The 17,833-nt window shown below is 36.4% G+C and overlaps 1 protein-coding gene across 1 annotated transcript in view; it reads right to left on the bottom strand.

The window, feature by feature from the left end:
* Positions 1–17,833, bottom strand: part of LOC127970008 (integrin alpha-9) — an 83,682-nt gene that overhangs the window by 20,917 nt on the left and 44,932 nt on the right. Inside the window, exons 16-18 of the mRNA XM_052572191.1 lie at positions 9,668–9,820; positions 8,320–8,396; positions 6,823–6,970 (exon numbers count right to left, since the gene is read on the bottom strand). Coding sequence (XP_052428151.1) covers positions 6,823–6,970; positions 8,320–8,396; positions 9,668–9,820 — 378 coding nt within the window. The remainder of the gene's footprint in view (positions 1–6,822; positions 6,971–8,319; positions 8,397–9,667; positions 9,821–17,833) is intronic.

The following is a 17,833-nucleotide window of genomic DNA, read 5'->3' as shown; positions in this document are numbered from 1 at the left end:
TGTCATATGTGAAAATATACCTCGCAATAAAGTTCATTCTGATTTATAATATAAAATAAATAAACGTTCATTTAAACAAAGAATCTGCAAAAATCTTTAATGGTTTCCATAAAAATAGATAATAATAATATTGTTACTACTACTACTACTAGGTACTACTACTAGCTACTACTACTACTAAGAAGAAGAAGAAGAAGAAGAATCGCATTAATAATAATAAATGTTTCTTGAACATCAAATCAGCATATTAGAATGATTTCTGAAGCATCATGTGCCACTGAAGATCGTGCTCCGAGCTCCCGAACAGTCTCAAATGATTCGCGAACCCGCTCCGAACTCCCGAACTGATTAAATTGATTCACGCTCCGAACTCCCGAAATGACTCAAATGATTCATGCTCCGAACTCCCAAACTGACTCAAATGATTCGCGATCCCGCTCCGAGCTCCCGAACTGACTCTCAAATGATTCGCGATCCCCAAACTGACTCAAATGATTCGCGAACCCGCTCCGAACTCACGTACTGACTCAAATGATTCGCGATCCCCAAACTGACTCAAATGATTCGTGAACACGCTCCGAACTCCCGAACTTATTCAAATGATTCACACTCCGAACTCCCGAACTGACTCAAATGATTCACGCTCCGAACTCCCAAACTGACTCAAATGATTCGCGATCCCCAAACTGACTCAAATGATTTGCGATCCCGGTTCGAGCTCCCGAAGAATCAAATGATTCGAGAACCCGCTCCGAACTGACTCAAATGATTCACGCTCCGAACTGCCAAACAGACTCAAATGATTCACAAACCCGCTCCGAACTCCCGAACTGATTAAAATGATTCACGCTCCGAACTCCCGAGCTGACTCAAATGATTCACGCTCCGAACTGCCAAACTGACTCAAATGATTACCGAACCCACTTTGAACTCCCGAACCGATTAAAATGAAACTCGATCCGAACTCTCGACCTGATTCAAATGATCCGCGAACCCGCTCCGAACTCCCAAACTGACTCAAATGATTCGCTATCCCCAAACTGACTCAATGACTCGCCCAAATTCATTGTGGTTAAGGAACGCTATGTAAAAAGTGAGGGGAAGGGCAGTAGTATATTTTTTGGTTGTCAGGGACTGCCAACGTTGAAGAGTGGGGGATGTCATATGGAGAGGTTGTATTTTATTTGTTTTGGGTGCTGTGTGCACAGGACGCATATTACATTACATTTAGCAGACGCTTTTATTCAAAATTAGCATATTAGCAGATCGACTACAAATGGAGAGATATGGCAGATAAAAAAAAAGAGGGTTTACAATGAGGCAAGAGGCAGGACCCGCATAAATATCGGGGCAGCTTTCCAGCGGTGGAGAGAAACTCAAGGATTGGGAAGGGCTGGAATCAGACACTGAGGGGTTTTTTTTGTTTCTTTTTGATAGGTGAGTAACGCTGATTTTGCGTTGTTTCACACAATTTATCCATGTTGGCTTTTGTTTGAATATGCTTGTGTGTCATCTTAGCCTGTTTCCACGATCGTTGCCATGGTTGCGCACATAGGTGTGGGGTGAAGATTTCAAAATAGGGGCGAAGCACGGTGGCCGAGAGAGCTCAACGCGCTGCAACTTTACAAAACGCGTTCAAATAGAAAAAGCACCAGCAAATTAAGAAAACATATTCATCAGTTTGACAGCACACCTTGCTGCTGCAAATACTCAAAACACAAACAAATACAGAAACGCTCTGCAAATACTCAACACTAACAATTTTTGAGTATTGATTACATTTGTATAACCATAGTTGTAAGAACACCATGGTTAAACTTAGTTAATGATTACAGTAACAATTTTTTTGTTGCTTTTTTATATAATAAATGTATTTATTAATTAATTCATTTCAATAGTAAAACCATAGGCTATGTTTAGTTTTTGTAAGGTAAGTTGTAAAAGTTAGCCAGCTTACATAATTTTCACAGTTACAGTAATTGTGTATTTAGTCAGACTTATTTAGGCTAATAATATCCTTAAAAAAAAATAAAAAAAACAAAGCTAAGGAATCTTTGACCAGGATTGTTAAAATAAACAAAGATCTTTTCAGAGCAAACATTGATGAATAATGTCCCAGCCATGTTTGTCACTTTACGGTTCCCTTCCTTGTGTATTTACAGCACGTGTTGTCAAACTGATGAAGATGTTTTCATAATTTGCAGGGATTTTTGTTATTTGCAGCATTTTAGCTCTCTCGGCCACCGTAGCAGGTCCTGTTGGGGTATGGGTGTGTTTGTTTTGGTGCTAAAGAATGGGAAGCAGGCTGAAGCACAATAATAATCTAACCATTACTTTGTACCCACCTTCTCACTACATGCTGTTCTGTTGTTCAAACACAAGACGATGGTGCTGCCATTGACGTTTATGTTCTCAGTGTGTGTGTGTGTGTGTGTGTGTGCTATGACTCTTGACCCCCGGGTCCTACGAGGAGCTGGTAGCTGTCTCAATTGTGCCTGTAGCGGTAACCATAGTGATCTTATACTGGTGCATCTCAAAAAATGTGAATGTCATGGAAAAGTTCTTTATTTTTTGTAATTTAATTAAAAAACCAAACTTTCTTATATTCTTGAATCACAGACTGAAATATTTCAAAAGTTTTTTTGTTTTAATTCTGATGGTGACTTCTAGCTTAGAAAATTTTTAAGTACTTTTAAAAATAAAGTAGGTTTAATTATGCCCTCAATACTAAAATACAATCTGGGCTTCAGTGCTGCGTGGCAGGAAGGCAATCAGTCTGTTGCACTGCTGAGGCGTTACTGAAGACCAGGTTGCTTTGATAGCGTTTTGACAGGTTGTTTTCATTTGGATCCAGTCCAAATGAAATGCTACATTTACTTTCATCTGAAAAGAGGACTGTGGATTACTGAGCAACAGTCCAGTTCCTTTACTCCTCACCCCAGGTGAAATGCTTCAGACGTTATTCTCTGGTTCAGGAGTGGCTTGGTTCTAGGAATGTGACAGCTGTAGCTTTTTTCCTGAATACGTCTGAGTGTGTTGACTCTTGATGCGCTGACTCCAGCTTCAGTCCACTCCTTCTCAAGCTCTCCCAAGTTCTTGATTCGGCTTTTCCTGATAATCTTCCCAAGGCTGTGGTCATCTCTGTTGCTTGTGCACCTTTTCCTACCACACTTTTTCCTTTGTCAACTTTCTATGAATATATTTTGATACAGCACTCTGTGAACAGCAGCCCTTTCAGCAATTACCTTCTGTGGCTGACTCTCCTTGTGGAGGGTGTTGATGATTGTCTCTTGGACAAATGTGAAGTCAGTAGTCTTTCCTATAATTGTGGTTGCATTTTCTAAACTATCCTAGGAGGTACCCTGTATTTATACTCAAAATTAATCAAACTAATCAAGCTCAAAATAGTATATTCAAATTTTTGAGACACTGAATTTATTTTCTTAAGCTGTAAGTCGTAGCCATAAGAATTAAAACTATTGAAATATTTCAGTTTGTGTGCAATGAATCTAGAATATAAGAAAGTTTGCTTTTTTGAATTAAGTTAAAAAAAATCGTCTATGTCTGAGCTGGTAGTGGGTGGAGTGCTGTCCAACAGGACTGGGAGTTAGATTCGTCTGCTCCCAGTTTATTGGTGAGTGCCGCCCTGTGTTAAGTTATGCTGCTTCGTTCCCGTCCAAAGTTAAGATCCAGCTTCACCTAAATTGGAGAGTTCCAGTCTGTCTGCCATAGTCATAATTCAGATATAAATATATAGCTTCTGTATATTCACGAATTGCAGTGATTTGTGTATTGTACGACTGGTAATTTTTTTATTCTGGTGCTGTGCTATGCTGTGTTTATTATCTACTGTGGAGATACTTCCTTTTTGTTTGTGTGAGTGTTGTGTTGGTGTGAGCCAGTGATTGACAGGTGGCCGCTGCGTAGACGCCACTGCTTGGCTAGAGACGGACGGACTTGTGTTAAGGAATTCCTGATGGACTGCGGACACCTAAGGACTTCCAGTGGATTTTGGAGTGTTTTCTCCTGTGCAGCTTTTAAGCTTGAGTGAGAGTGTGTATGATGTACCCTTTTTCTATTTTATTGTTGTAATTCGAGATCATAAATATATTTTTTTTATTGAACTGTTGTCTGGGTATATCTGTTGTGTTGCTCCCACCAAACTAAAAGAACTTGCAAATAAAAGATAAGGCTACTTTTATTTAGAGTCCCAGCTCTTTAATTGGGTGGCGTAGTCGAGCTACAATTTAATTTCTGTGGGGTTTATTGTTCTGGGTATGAATTTGGGCTCCTGGGGTCTCAAAAAAGAAAGATTTTCAATCTCCAAGATGAACGTTATGACAACACACTCTTAGAGTTCTAGGTATATATAGAACCATAGGGTTCTTTACTCAACTCCAAAGAACCTTTTATGCTAAAAAGGTTCTATAATGACAAGAAAGAACCCTTTTGGCACAAAGGTTCTTTAGGCTATTATTCATTCATATATTACATTATCCTGCAACATTTTGTATTTGTAATTAAATTATTGTTTGTAGTAACTTAATATCACATTTTAATCATGCTGATTTTTGGAGAAGAACTGAAATGGCAATCTTCGTGTGATATTGATTAACTACATAAAATGATATAAATATATACATTTTCTAACCCCCATATCTTGAATTTTGTGATCATTCACATGCATTCATAAAAGCATTTGAGTACACAGAATAATGCAGTGAAAGAAGGCACTCAAAATTCACACGCGCACTAGTATGACTTCATCATGTAACTTTACATTAGCCTAGATGCGTGCACTTTTTAGGCACGATTTGTTTAGTATTTCAATATACTTGATACTGTTAAAAGGCACATCATTAAAACAAAAAATACGATTTGACATATCATTTCACATATTACATTCCAAATTGAATATTGCTACCCATATGCTTCCATAGGTGTTAAGGAAGGAAAGAGATGTTTTTTTTTTTTTAAAGTCAGTACTGTATTCTCTGTGTGTTATTAAACTGAAACATTAACAAATCTCAAATGATGTATATATTGGCTGTGCGACTGTAAAATAAACTCTTATATTTCATCTCCAGCCAGCTTGCTTCCTTCTCTCTGCCTTGTCTTTTAGTGATTCAGTAACCCTGAAGTTAATCTAATCATTTACTCACCAATTTGAAGGTCTTCTCTTCACCTGCCGCAATTTATTAGAAGGACACAACGCAGTAGATCTAATTACACTGAGTGTGTTTCTTTGCCAGAAGGGCCCCGGGGCCAGCTAAACAGAGTGATAGAGCTTCTGAAACCAATTCACTTCTGCAGATGGTTTGGGTTGCAAGACAAACACAGAGACAACAGGAGCTACTATAAAACAAGAGGCGAGCACGAGTTCACACTCGCTCTGAGAGAGACGCTCGTAGACCGGTCAGACGCTTCTCACAGTGCGGGATAATTAGAGGCGTCCTGCTGCGCGTATATAGTACTACAACAGCAAACAAAGTGCGGCCCCTGTGTCTTCTCATAATACACTTCCACCAGGACCGTCATGAGGAATTACTTTCAGAAGAGAGAGGTAATGCTGTCGAAATTATCCAATGAAATTTAAGATGGTAAAACATTGTTAATAGCTCCGTCTGTATCAAAACACAAGGATAAACAGAGAGAAATCTGAGCGCTTAAAAAACATACTCAGGACAAACTATGTTTACGTTAAAGATAATTGAATTCTTTCAGAAAGATTTTGGAATGCAAAAACAAATGATGGTCAAGATGTCAAAATACGCCATTAAGGCCAGAACAAAAGTTAATGATTTTGAATATTTGGTAGAATTTTTTTTTTTTTTTTAGAATGCTTTTATTTTGGGGGTAAATATCTATTTAAAAAATAATAATTATGTAAAGAAAGTACATTATACTAGTTTGGAACAACATGAGGGCAAGTAAATAATTCATTTCAGGTGAAATATCCTTTTAAGAAGCGGTAGTTCTGTCAGTCACTGACAGCTAATTTATATATATATATATATAAGTCACAATTAGGAAACACATGATCAAATATATATATACAGTATAATCCATTAAAAGTGAAAGATCATCCATTAAAATGTACAATTCCGCTCCTTTGTTTTCTCTTTGAGAAGGCAGATTTGATTTTAAAGAGGTGAAGTTTAGCAATCTTAAAGAGTCTCTCCATTAATCGTCAAACTAAAGGAGGAAATGTTCTTGCTCATGCTGCTGATAACTACAGAATGCTTTTGAGCAGAAACAGAAACAGGACTTGAGGGAGCTCAGCTGTACTGTAGGTCAGTGTGAGACACGTTTGAGAAGCACAAGATAACGATACACTGACCATCTGCAAGAAACGCTCCACTTCCTTCTGTTTCCACAACTTCCTCTGCTGACCGAATGCTTATCTCTTTATATTCGACATGCTTTTCTCGAATCTGTCCCTTTAGATCATGGATATGATGACCACATAGAAATGAGGATTCAGACTCATCACATTTTCCAGTGCATATCATTGAACCTATCGGTCACCATTTGGGACGACGTTCATGGCACACCCATGGGCCACTTGGTGCATATTACAAAAATAATGTTTAAAGACTTCAGTCTAATTGGCTGACTTTATGCAATTTTCAGTAGGTTTTTATGAAAACATCTTAGGAGTCACTGAACTAGTTCCTGGATTTGCAAGTTTACTAATTATATTGGAGCATTCAGTTTGAAGCCATTGACCAGAATAAACTGCTAACTTCAGCAGCCTGTAAGTCAATAGTCAAAAGGTCCGGTGTAGAGAAACCTATGGCAAATAGAGTTTGACTGACTTACTCTTTGTAAGAAGTTAATGTAGTGAACCTCTCTGGAGAAGTTGAAGTAGATGTTGGTGTCGTAGGCATCATCTCCAGCATTAGAGATGGTTACATTTAATGACACGTTTTTCACTCCACCAAGAGCAAGACGAGAACTGATGTAACGCCTGAGAAAATGAGAAGAAAGGAGAACAAGTCAGACTAGAAACCTGTTAAAAATAAAGGAACCTGGCTTTGTGTATTATGAATATCCAATTGCTTTGTCCCTTCTCTTTTAAGATGTGCTATTTGCTAAATATAATATATATATATAATTTCTGCATCATATTTCACACCATAAGCAAAAAAAAAAAGTAAATAAAAATAAAATAATTCAATAAAATGATATTCTTAATGAAAAATTATGCCTATTTTAGAACCATCAATTTTTTGCATTGTGACTTTATGACAGTTTTATTAGCAAATTCTAACAACTGTACTGTGAAATTAACAATTATATTATTTTAATCTTAAATTACCTACTTAATATTTCACTGTAGTATTTCTTGTAACACTACATTTTAATAAAAAGAAATGCAACTTTGCATAAAGAAAAAATAAGCCAAATTTAATATAATTAATATTTTTGCATTGTGACAGTTTTCAAGACAAATTGATCTACAAATTATTATTACTGTAATGTGAAAATAATTGTTGTATTTTTTTAATCAAATTATTTATTATATATTACTGTACTACTTAGTGTAACACCAATTTTATTTGATACTTAATTGAATTAAATGAATAATTAATTAAAATTAAATTAAATATTGCATATGAACCAAATTAAACTTTATTTAGTATTCTATATAAAAAATTAAGCACATTTTACTTGCAAATTCTCATATGACTCATATGAATATGACCTATATGATATATATATATAGCCAACAATGCATTGTATGGGTCTTTTATATATATATATATATATATAATTCTTTTTTTTAATGCCAAAAATCAATGGGATATTAAGCAAAGAACATGTTCCATGAAGATATTTAGTAAATTTCCAATTGTAAAAATATCCAAACCAAATTTTTGATTAGTAATACTTCATTAAATAAAAGTAAATAAAAGTAAAAGTAAAATATCAAAATGCATTTATGCAATAAAAATATTGTAATACAAAAAAATGTATAAAAACTAGCGCTGGTCCTAAAAACAGATCTAATTTTTCTGTCACAGAACATGAATTCTTATATTGTAGCCATTTTGGTAAAATGTGTTTTCAATTACCATACTAGCACATATAGTAAGCTCTACACTATCCGCTCTTTAAACAGTGAAGGTACTGCATTTAAGGAAACATTCTGATTACAGAGAACACGGATCATTGGGAAGCAGACTGCAGGACCTCCTTAAGTCCAGCTAATGTGTGACGTCATGGGCCGCTGAGAGCCAAGCGTGTGTCCACACCCACAGACTCAACCCTACTGACAGAAATCCACTGAAAGCAAGAGAGAACCAGGGGCTTTACCCAGAAAGCAGCAGTTTCCCACGAAGCCTCAGGTCAGCGGCGCAGTCTTCTGACAGACAGTTCTTCTCAAACCACGTCTGTGAAGAGTCAAACAGAGCACAGGATGTTTACACCACCTCACTGTCATGGGACACAAATACTAGAGGGTGCTGTTGTGCAAGACTTCACACGCTCGATGGGACAGTTTTCTGAAAGCTCTAGATTTGAGTAGTGGTTTCAAGAGTAATGCACAAGAAAGTGCCGTGTGTTTGCATTGGACATATTTAGACATCGACACCTTTGCTTTAGCGCTACAGACACACTGTATAGTTACTAATAGCCTCAGATTCCATTGTAATGGATTCCTGATGTGCTGAAAGATGCCAGCAGCGTGTTTCCTAAAGCTGGGAAGGAAAAGCATATGGTCTAATGGGAGGGTGGGTTATGAAGTGGGGTGTTGGCAAATAAATTCATCAATCTTCCACATTCCACTCACAGAAGAGTCAACAGGCATCATCAAGCGCTAACTAAAACCACATTTATAACTAGAGAAATGCATCATTTCTGGCATTCTGAGCTTCTGGGTGATGCCAACGGCAGAGGAGTAGAAGGTGAGAAACAGTAAATTAAAATAATGTTCTATATGAGACCATTGTAAAGAAATTAAAATGTAAAAACATGCAAAAACTTCATACAGTTGTAGACACTCAGACATACAGGTATAAGATCTGCCACTCGAGCAATACCTTATTACAAAGTAGTTATATGAACCATTTAGGCACTAATATGTATACTTTTGGATGCCAGTGTGTACATTTATGGTTCTAATATTCATCCTTTAGGAGTAAATATGATGCAGATTTTGAAAGGGTTTCACCCCAGTGAAAGCTAGATCGTGTACACACACACACACACACACACACACTAGGTCTTGTCAGCATTAACGCATTAAGACACACAATTAATTCAAAATCATTAATGAAAAATCAGACGAACCATTAAGCAAATGCATTCAAACAATCAATGTAAAGCAGCTCTAGTGTAAAGAAAACTAAACTGATTGTATAAAGCAAACCAGTGTTTCGCTAGTAAAGTTATGAAAGATAAGGACTGTGATCAAGGCAAAGATGATGCAGTGACAAACAGAAGTCATACAGTAAGCATGTGTGAATCCTTTATATTGATGAACAAACAAAGTGTTTATTTGTGCTCTCAAAGCACGGATCACACATTGTATTTATGCACAGAGGATACTGTTTTGACCTGTCATGTGTATGTTCCTGTGTTTGGTCATTCCGAATGGATTTGTGTTGTGAAGTCTGCTTTTAACTTAATTTCGTGGGTGTAGTAAAAGGTGGAAAATTCAAACCTCGTTCTTTGCAGCGATCTTCTCTCCTTTTTTCCAGCGTAGAACAGGAGAGAGCGAGGGAAGATCACGGTCCTGGTGTCCATCCACAATGTGTTTTCCTAAGCTGTAGGCTGCTTCAAACACGATGGCAGCAAACACGTCCTTCACTTCTTTCTGTTAAACAGTACAAACATAGGAAAATGTGACTTTTTTTTTACATATGTAAGCTTTAGTGTTTCTTCTAGTACTTAAACTTCTTGAACTAACCTAATTGAAAATGAGAAATGTTGCATTGGCAAGTAGCCGTAATAAAATTATTAATACTACTACTACTACTACTAATAATAATATTTTATATATATTTATATATAATATAATTTTTTTAATAGTTTTTTTAAGTACCCGTATTTTTCGGACTATAAGTCGCACCTGAGTATAAGTCGCATCAGTCCAAAAATACGTCATGATGAGGAAAAAAACACAAGTCGCACTGGACTATAAGTCGGATTCATTTAGAACCAAGTAACAAGAGAAAACATTACCATCTACAGCCGCCAGAGGGCGCTCTATGTGTTCAGTGTAGACTACAGGAGCAGTGAGCAGCATAGAGCGCCCTCTGGCGGCTGGAGACGGTAATGTTTTCTCTTGGTTCATTTCTCTCGGTTCATGTCAAATTAATTTTGATAAATAAGTCGCACCAGACTATAAGTCGCAGGACCAGCCAAACTATGAAAAAAAGTGTGACTTATAGTCCGGAAAATACGGAAATTTTATTTTATTTAATTTTAGTTTTTTTTTTTTTTTACAATTTTTTGGTAACAATAATAACCCTTAAGATCTATTTCATAAATTGTACAGGATTGGTTATTTTAGCATTTCCTTCGGTGCTTCTACTGCCACAGAAATGACACTTTTCCTTTAAGTACGTCGACAGCACATCACATCCGCTAATGTGTCAAAATAAAAGCACAGACTGATTCAAGTGTAGATGAATGGTCCATCTGACAAGTAGCTCTCCCAATCGGTGGCTGTGTAACTGGCTTTGCACGGGCTAATTTCACATTTGCGGTGAAAAGTTGAGGCTCTTTGCAAAGCTGCTCAAAGCTCTTGCTGGCTCGGGCAAGTGATCTGTGTGGCATTAAAGAGCCACTAGATGAACATTTGGATAAAGCTGGCACTGCCTTGCCCCAACACACTTCATCTTCCCTTATTCTGGCAAAAGGAGTGTTTCCTTTGGCACAGCGCTTGGAAACAGTCAAACGAAAAGTCTGAACGGGATCAAATCTCGACATCCTCATTAGAGGACACTAAAGAGGGAGGGACATGGGAAAAACCTCTTTTCCTCTCCTGACTATTAAACGTCACTCGGGAAGGTGAAGAGTCTTTCATCTGCACCACCAGGATAGAAAAGCAAACTAGGCACCCCTTAATATCTCTTTCTTTCTCTTTTCCCTTGAGGTTTATCACATGGTTTCTGTTTGTACACCCACCCATCCCCTTCCTCAGCCGCGCTGATTCAGGCCCATGTTTTAACTCATCAAGATACACTAGATAGTGTACATCCTGTCCTGCTGTCCAGCTGACCTGCACCTTCACTGATAGAGTTACTGCAGGAAACAGACGTGTGGTGGTCAGTGGACAGCTTTTAGTCTCCATAGATTTATTTACAAAGGTATGGAACAACATGAAAATGAGTAAATAAGGACAGCATTATTTTTTCCCTCTTCAAAAGTAAACACTTAGCCTGTTTTTTTTTGCCATTTTTACTGATATATATAGTAAATAGTATAATATATATAATATAATAGTAATCCTCATATTCTTATATAAATTAGAACGGTTACAACTGAAACAATCTATGGTATTTGAGAAATGCTGTTAAATTTAACTATTAACGAAAAAAAAAAAAAATGAAAATGGCTTTCGTGTATTAAAAATAAAGCTGAAATAAAATAAAATAAATATTAAATAAAAAATTTGAAATGTCGCCTTGGAAAAAAAAAGCTGAAATACTGGAATGACTAATACTGTAATAAAATAAATCAAAGCTAAACCGAGATAATAAGATACTAGGATAAATTACAGAAGACATAAAATTACAAAATTACCTAAGTACTTAATAAAAGTAAAATAAAAACTAATTTTTAATAATTACAATAGTATAAAACTATAATAGTATTAAAAAAAAACTAAAATAAGAGATGCTTGTACTAACGCACACATACAGTACACGCACACACACACACACACACACACACACACACACACTTGTTTTTGTGTAAAGTGGGTTCATCCAATAGGTGTATTGGTTTTTATACTGTACAAACTGTATATTCTATCGCCCTACACCTGACCCTAACCCTCACAGGAAACTTTGTGCATTTTTACTTTCTCAAAAAAACTCATTCTGTATGATTTATAATGATATATATGATGTATAAGCATTTTAAAAAATGGGGACATGGGTTATGTCCTCATAAGTCACCCTCTCCTTGTAATACCTGTGTCATACCCATGTCATTACACACACACACACACACACACACACACACAATGTAGGTGTATAAATAAAATTATCTGAGAATCAAAGCTTGTGTAATAAACCCTAGATTAAGCGTTTAGTGGCCCGAGTCCTGTGGAAGCCGTCTCATTCATCGCCTGAGAGCCTCTCGTGTGCCAGTTGGTGTCCAGAGAGAGGCTTTTGTTACAGTACTACGCTTAACGTCCTAAAATGAACAATATAAAGCTCAGAGTTGTGTAAGGAGCTGGTGTTCTCCTCGGGTCCCAGCTGGGATTGAAGCAGAGCGTATATCAAATGAACTGTCCGACCGGTGACCCCCACCCAGGGGAGCAGTAAAGATCAGGAGACTGACGGCCAGACCTCAAGAACAGACTGTGTGCCACTTTCACCGGGCCACATCTGAACTGAGAACATGAATGACCTCTTGTTCTTCAATAAAACAAGATTAAGTGTGCACCAAGCATATTCATGATATTCAGCAAACTAAAAATAATCACCAGACCAAATAAACAGTCCAGCAGTGATAACTGAGTGGAGTTATCTGTAGGTTCAGTTATGTATATCTTACATGAAAGTGCTTTACATCTAATTAAGTTCACTTGGCTGAATCCCTGCTTACTAGTGATGTTAGTACAGCTCCTACCACAACACACACACACACACACACACACACACACACATTTGTGTTCATCCCATAGGCGTAATGGTGTTTATACTGTACAAACTCTATATTATATGGCCCTACACCTAACCCTACACCTAACCCTCACAGGAAACTTTGTGCATTTTTACTTTCTCAAAAAAACTCATTCTGTATGATTTATGAGCATTTTGAAAAATGGGGTCATGGGTTATGTCCTCATAAGTCACTCGCCCCTTGTAATACCTGTGTCATACCCATGTCATTATACAGAGTTGTGTCCTGATATGTCACAAAAACAAGAGCGCACACACACACACACACACACACACAGACTCATTCATACATACGGTAAATATGTCAAAAAAACAAGAGCGCACACACACACACACTCATTCATACATACGGTAAATAAACAGTAAAAAAAAAAAAGAGAGATTAAGTTTTTTGCTTTTATGACCCTCATATTCATTCATTTTAAAACAAAAATGGCATTTATTGTATTTTTATTTTTATATTTCTTATGAAACTATTTATGATTTAAGTTTACATTACATTTACAATATATGCATTAGAAGGCTGCTTGAGGAGTATGACAATGACAAAAACTGGGATTCATGGGAATAGCACAGGAGAAGACGGGCCGGCACAGAGGAGACACAACAGGAACAAGCACCTCCTGCACACGAGGAAGTAGTAGGTCATATCTGAGCCTTGGCCTGTGCTTTACTAGCTTTTATCATCATTATTAATGCCTCCTTTCGCCTTCTGCTTCCTCCTTTCCCAGCCCCCCAGACTCCATGCTTTGCTGTATTTATAGAGCAGAAGAAAGCACGCCTCAGGTCCTTTAATTGGGTGGGTGGCATCTGAAGGGACCCCAAACAACTGTTTCTCACATGCCGTGGACACACATCGACAGACTCGAGCCAAGCTGGTCAGTCAGTCGCCACAGGCTTCAGCGTACGTCTGTTTCCTTACATTGTTTCTATTTGGCACAGTAAAGCCTTTCACAGAAAGACTCGGCACTATACAACGGCTTCCCACAGGCAGATTCACAAGTCATAATAGCACTTTTTACAACAGCTATAAAACTAAACTGTCAGAGCCAATGGTCACACTTCAGGCTACAGTGCTCATGTTACTGTGTATTTATATTAGTAATCATTCAACACTACTGAAAACTAGTGTATGAATAATAAATAACTGGCTGCTGTGTGTCTGCATGCCAAGACAAGCACCTACCTATATTATAAATAACATGTGCATTAATGGTAATTATTTTGGAGAGCTGCTAGTAATTAGTGCTGTTTTCATATACGTTTGATTTACAACCATTCAACCTTTTAATGCACATTTGATACATAACATAATACTGGATGATTGGCATATTTATTTACACGTCTATACAAAAGTTTAGGGTTGGTCAGTATTTATTTATTGCAAGAAAGTAATAAGTTTTGATCTAAATGATCCTTGCGGAAGATTTCTATTTCAATTAAATGCAGTTCTTTTGAACTTTCTATTAATCAAATAATCCTTCCTAAATAAATAAATAAATAAATATATAAATTTATAAATTTATATATATATATATATATATATATATATAAATTACATATTACAATATATTCAGATAGAAAGCAGTTATTTTAAATGGTAATAATATTTTACATTTTTACTGCATTTTTAACCAAAAAATGCATCTTTTGTGAGTATAAGAGACTTCTTTCAAAAACAAAACCTTTTCTGACTCCAAATGATTAGTGGTAGTGTACAACTGTGTTTAGATCAAGATTACTCAAAGACTAACATATTACAGTAAGACAAAAACATGATATTAAGAGTAGAGCGTCTAAAATGATAAAGTACTTTTTTAAGATCTTGAAAGTTTCACCAAAGAAATGTAATATAGTAATAGCTAAGGGACAGTTTTTGTAGGTTGTTTTACCAAATATAATCGGATGCTGTCATTGAGCATACTTGGAAGTAAAACAAATATGATTAAAAAACCTCCATAGCCACGAATGTGGGAAATACAGTGTCTAATGTATGAAGGGTTGGATGGCGTCCATTCCCAAACTTACCAGAGCAATAATCTCCCATCTGAGGATCATTGAGTCTGACCTCATGCTTTTGAACATAGAGACAGCGGTGAAAATAGTGCTGATTGAATGATAAGAGCTTGTGAAGAGCATGTTTGGAGTTTTACATAGAGACGTCTTAATGAGCATGTGAAAGAATCTGTTGAATATCCTTATAAGTGGTCAATCTTAACCTTATAAATAAAAAGCATTAGGAATCGGATTTCAAAATACTGGAACAACAGTAATATTATAAAATATTATTACAGTTTAAAATAGCTGTTTTCTATTTAAATATATTTTAAAATTTAATTTATTTCTGTGATGCAATGCTGTATTTTCAGCATCATTACTCCATATGTTTTTTTTTTTGTAAAATGTATCTTGTTTTAAGAAAGCAAGACATCTTTGTAGAATGTAAAAAGGTTCTATAATGTCATCAGGCTGTAAAACACCTTTTCTGAAAAACTTTCACCGTACGTTTAAGGGAGGCCGATATCATGAAACGCTCTCAAGAATGTAATTTGTATTTAATGGCTTAAGTTCTTCAGTTATGTGCCAAAATGAGAAGATTTGCAGAACCAGCAACCAGCTTTGATATATGACCTTGTCAGTTTATCTTAAAGATAAGCAGGGCGGCTGAACTTAACACTTTTTCTGTTCTTCAGGGACGGCAGAAGGGATGATGTCATCTGAACAGCCGGCGACTGTGATTGGCTGAGGATCCACAATCACATGGCTACCACCAGACTGCTCCAAGAGTTATTAAATACATGCACAGAGTGCAAAAACTGGGGCTTTATCGAGATCAAGACCCTCAATGCCAAACAGAGTTCCTGCTATTAATTTACGCTCCGCTGTAGGATTCCCTTTTAAGGGCAGACACATGCATGACTTGTATTTAGAGTTGTGCTAAAAATATGAACTTAAGCAAAACATGAACTTCAATCCAAAGATCATTATTATTATTGCTCATACATTTGAGAAACTATTTAACTTCAGCATGCAATCTATCCTGCATCATTTGTTCTACAGACACAATAATGCACGAAAAACAACCAAGAAATCCTTAAAGGGATAGTACACTCAAAAATTGGACTGAAGTGGTGTGGATTTTATATCAGATGTTTGGACTCTCATTCTGACGGCACCTATTCACTGCAGAGGATCCACTGAGCAAGTGATGTAATGCTAAATATATCAAAATCTGATGAAGAGTACATTTCAATAAAAATTTTCAATAGCCATTTTATTGTATGCAAGTGATGAATGAGTGAAACCTGAAGATTTTCCTGCATTAAATCCCTCATATATATCATTCATACTACCATGACTCACCATCAACTCCTCTAATATTATTGTCTTTGACAGACATTGTACAAGATGACAATGTCCCATATGGAACCAATTATAAGACACAGAGGGGGAACAAAATTTAAGGCATTAAAATGAATAACTGTGATGAAGTACACAACTCATGGAGCCTGAAGTAACTGTTTGTGTGCTGCATGTGTTTGCAAATGCGATTAACTTATTCATTTGTCAGAACAAACTGGTTTGTGCATTTACAACACGAGTTCCACCTTGGGATAAATCACTTGGACTGTGGAAAGCTACAAATTAGCATGAAAGATTGACTTCACCAGAACAGTTCTCTGGACCTGAACAGGTGAAGCTGCATTTGATTCCCGCGTTCAAAGCTGGAATGAACTGGACATGAACCGAGCAAAGCCTGAGTGTTAAGATATTTCTCAGATCTCTCTCCAAAATCCACGAGCTCATCTGAAACGGATGATAAATCGCAGACACTTATTCTTGAAGTGTTAGTCCATGTACAGAAATGCCTTGTTCATAAACAATTCAAACTAGCAGCTCTTTCAAACTGCTTCAAAAAAAAAGAAAGATGATGAAGTCATTCAGAACATAATTGTGCTGTGTGCAGAGAGACGGTTTTCAACATATAAATGCTCCACAGGTCTGTTCTTATAGTCACAGGCAGCAGAGAAAACAATGCTAAATGTAAATAATAAAACTGTCTAACTATATAAATATGCATAGAAGACAGAGTAGCATATTGTAAATATTTTACATTTGTTTTTATTTTTTATTTTCAGTCTAACTTTTTTTTTTGTCATTTTCATAAGGTTTATATTCATAATATTTTTTATAATATTTTAAGTAAAAAAATTTTACACATTTGTTTTAGTGTAGAGGTAATATGGGAAGGTTATGCGATGTACCAGTGACAAAATGCACAATTTTGCACCAGCAATACAGCAATTTCCCTGAGCATTTATTAATTTGCATCTAAAAAAATCATTGCTTAGTTTCACAAGACATGTCTCTGTTGCAACTTTTGTTACTCTTTAGCTCTTTACAAAAGTAGCAACTTGCAGCACAAATAGTGCTAATTATATTGATGCATATATATATATATATATATATATATATATATATATATATATATATATATATATATATATATATATATATATATATATATATATTAGGGGTGTAACGATACGCGTATTCGTATTGAACCGTTCGGTACGACGCTTTCGGTTCGGTACGCGGTACGCATTATGCATACCGAACGGTTCGTTGGACTAATTCATTATATTTGGAAAAAAAAAGAGAAATATAATGATATGCGTTCAACAAGGTAGCCCAATAACCCAAACGACGTAACAGGCAACGCCCCTGACACTCCCGAAGAAGAAAAAAACACCATCTTATATGTTTATGTTAGGCTACTCAGCAGGCGCTCGCTCACTCAGTACGCGCTGAAGGCTCGTTGCAAAATGGCCAATGCGTTTAAAAGACTAGAAAAAGAAGATGACTCTCAAACATATTGTTTGAGATGCATGATTCCATCTATGAGCTGCTCGATCAGAGTGACATGAGAGCCCCTCCTTAGAACATTATTTGTAAATCCATGTTATGGT

This window comes from Carassius gibelio, chromosome B13, assembly GCF_023724105.1.
Source record: "Carassius gibelio isolate Cgi1373 ecotype wild population from Czech Republic chromosome B13, carGib1.2-hapl.c, whole genome shotgun sequence".
In the NCBI taxonomy this organism is placed as follows: Eukaryota; Metazoa; Chordata; class Actinopteri; order Cypriniformes; family Cyprinidae; genus Carassius; species Carassius gibelio.
This window is presented reverse-complemented; position numbering and strand designations above follow the sequence as displayed.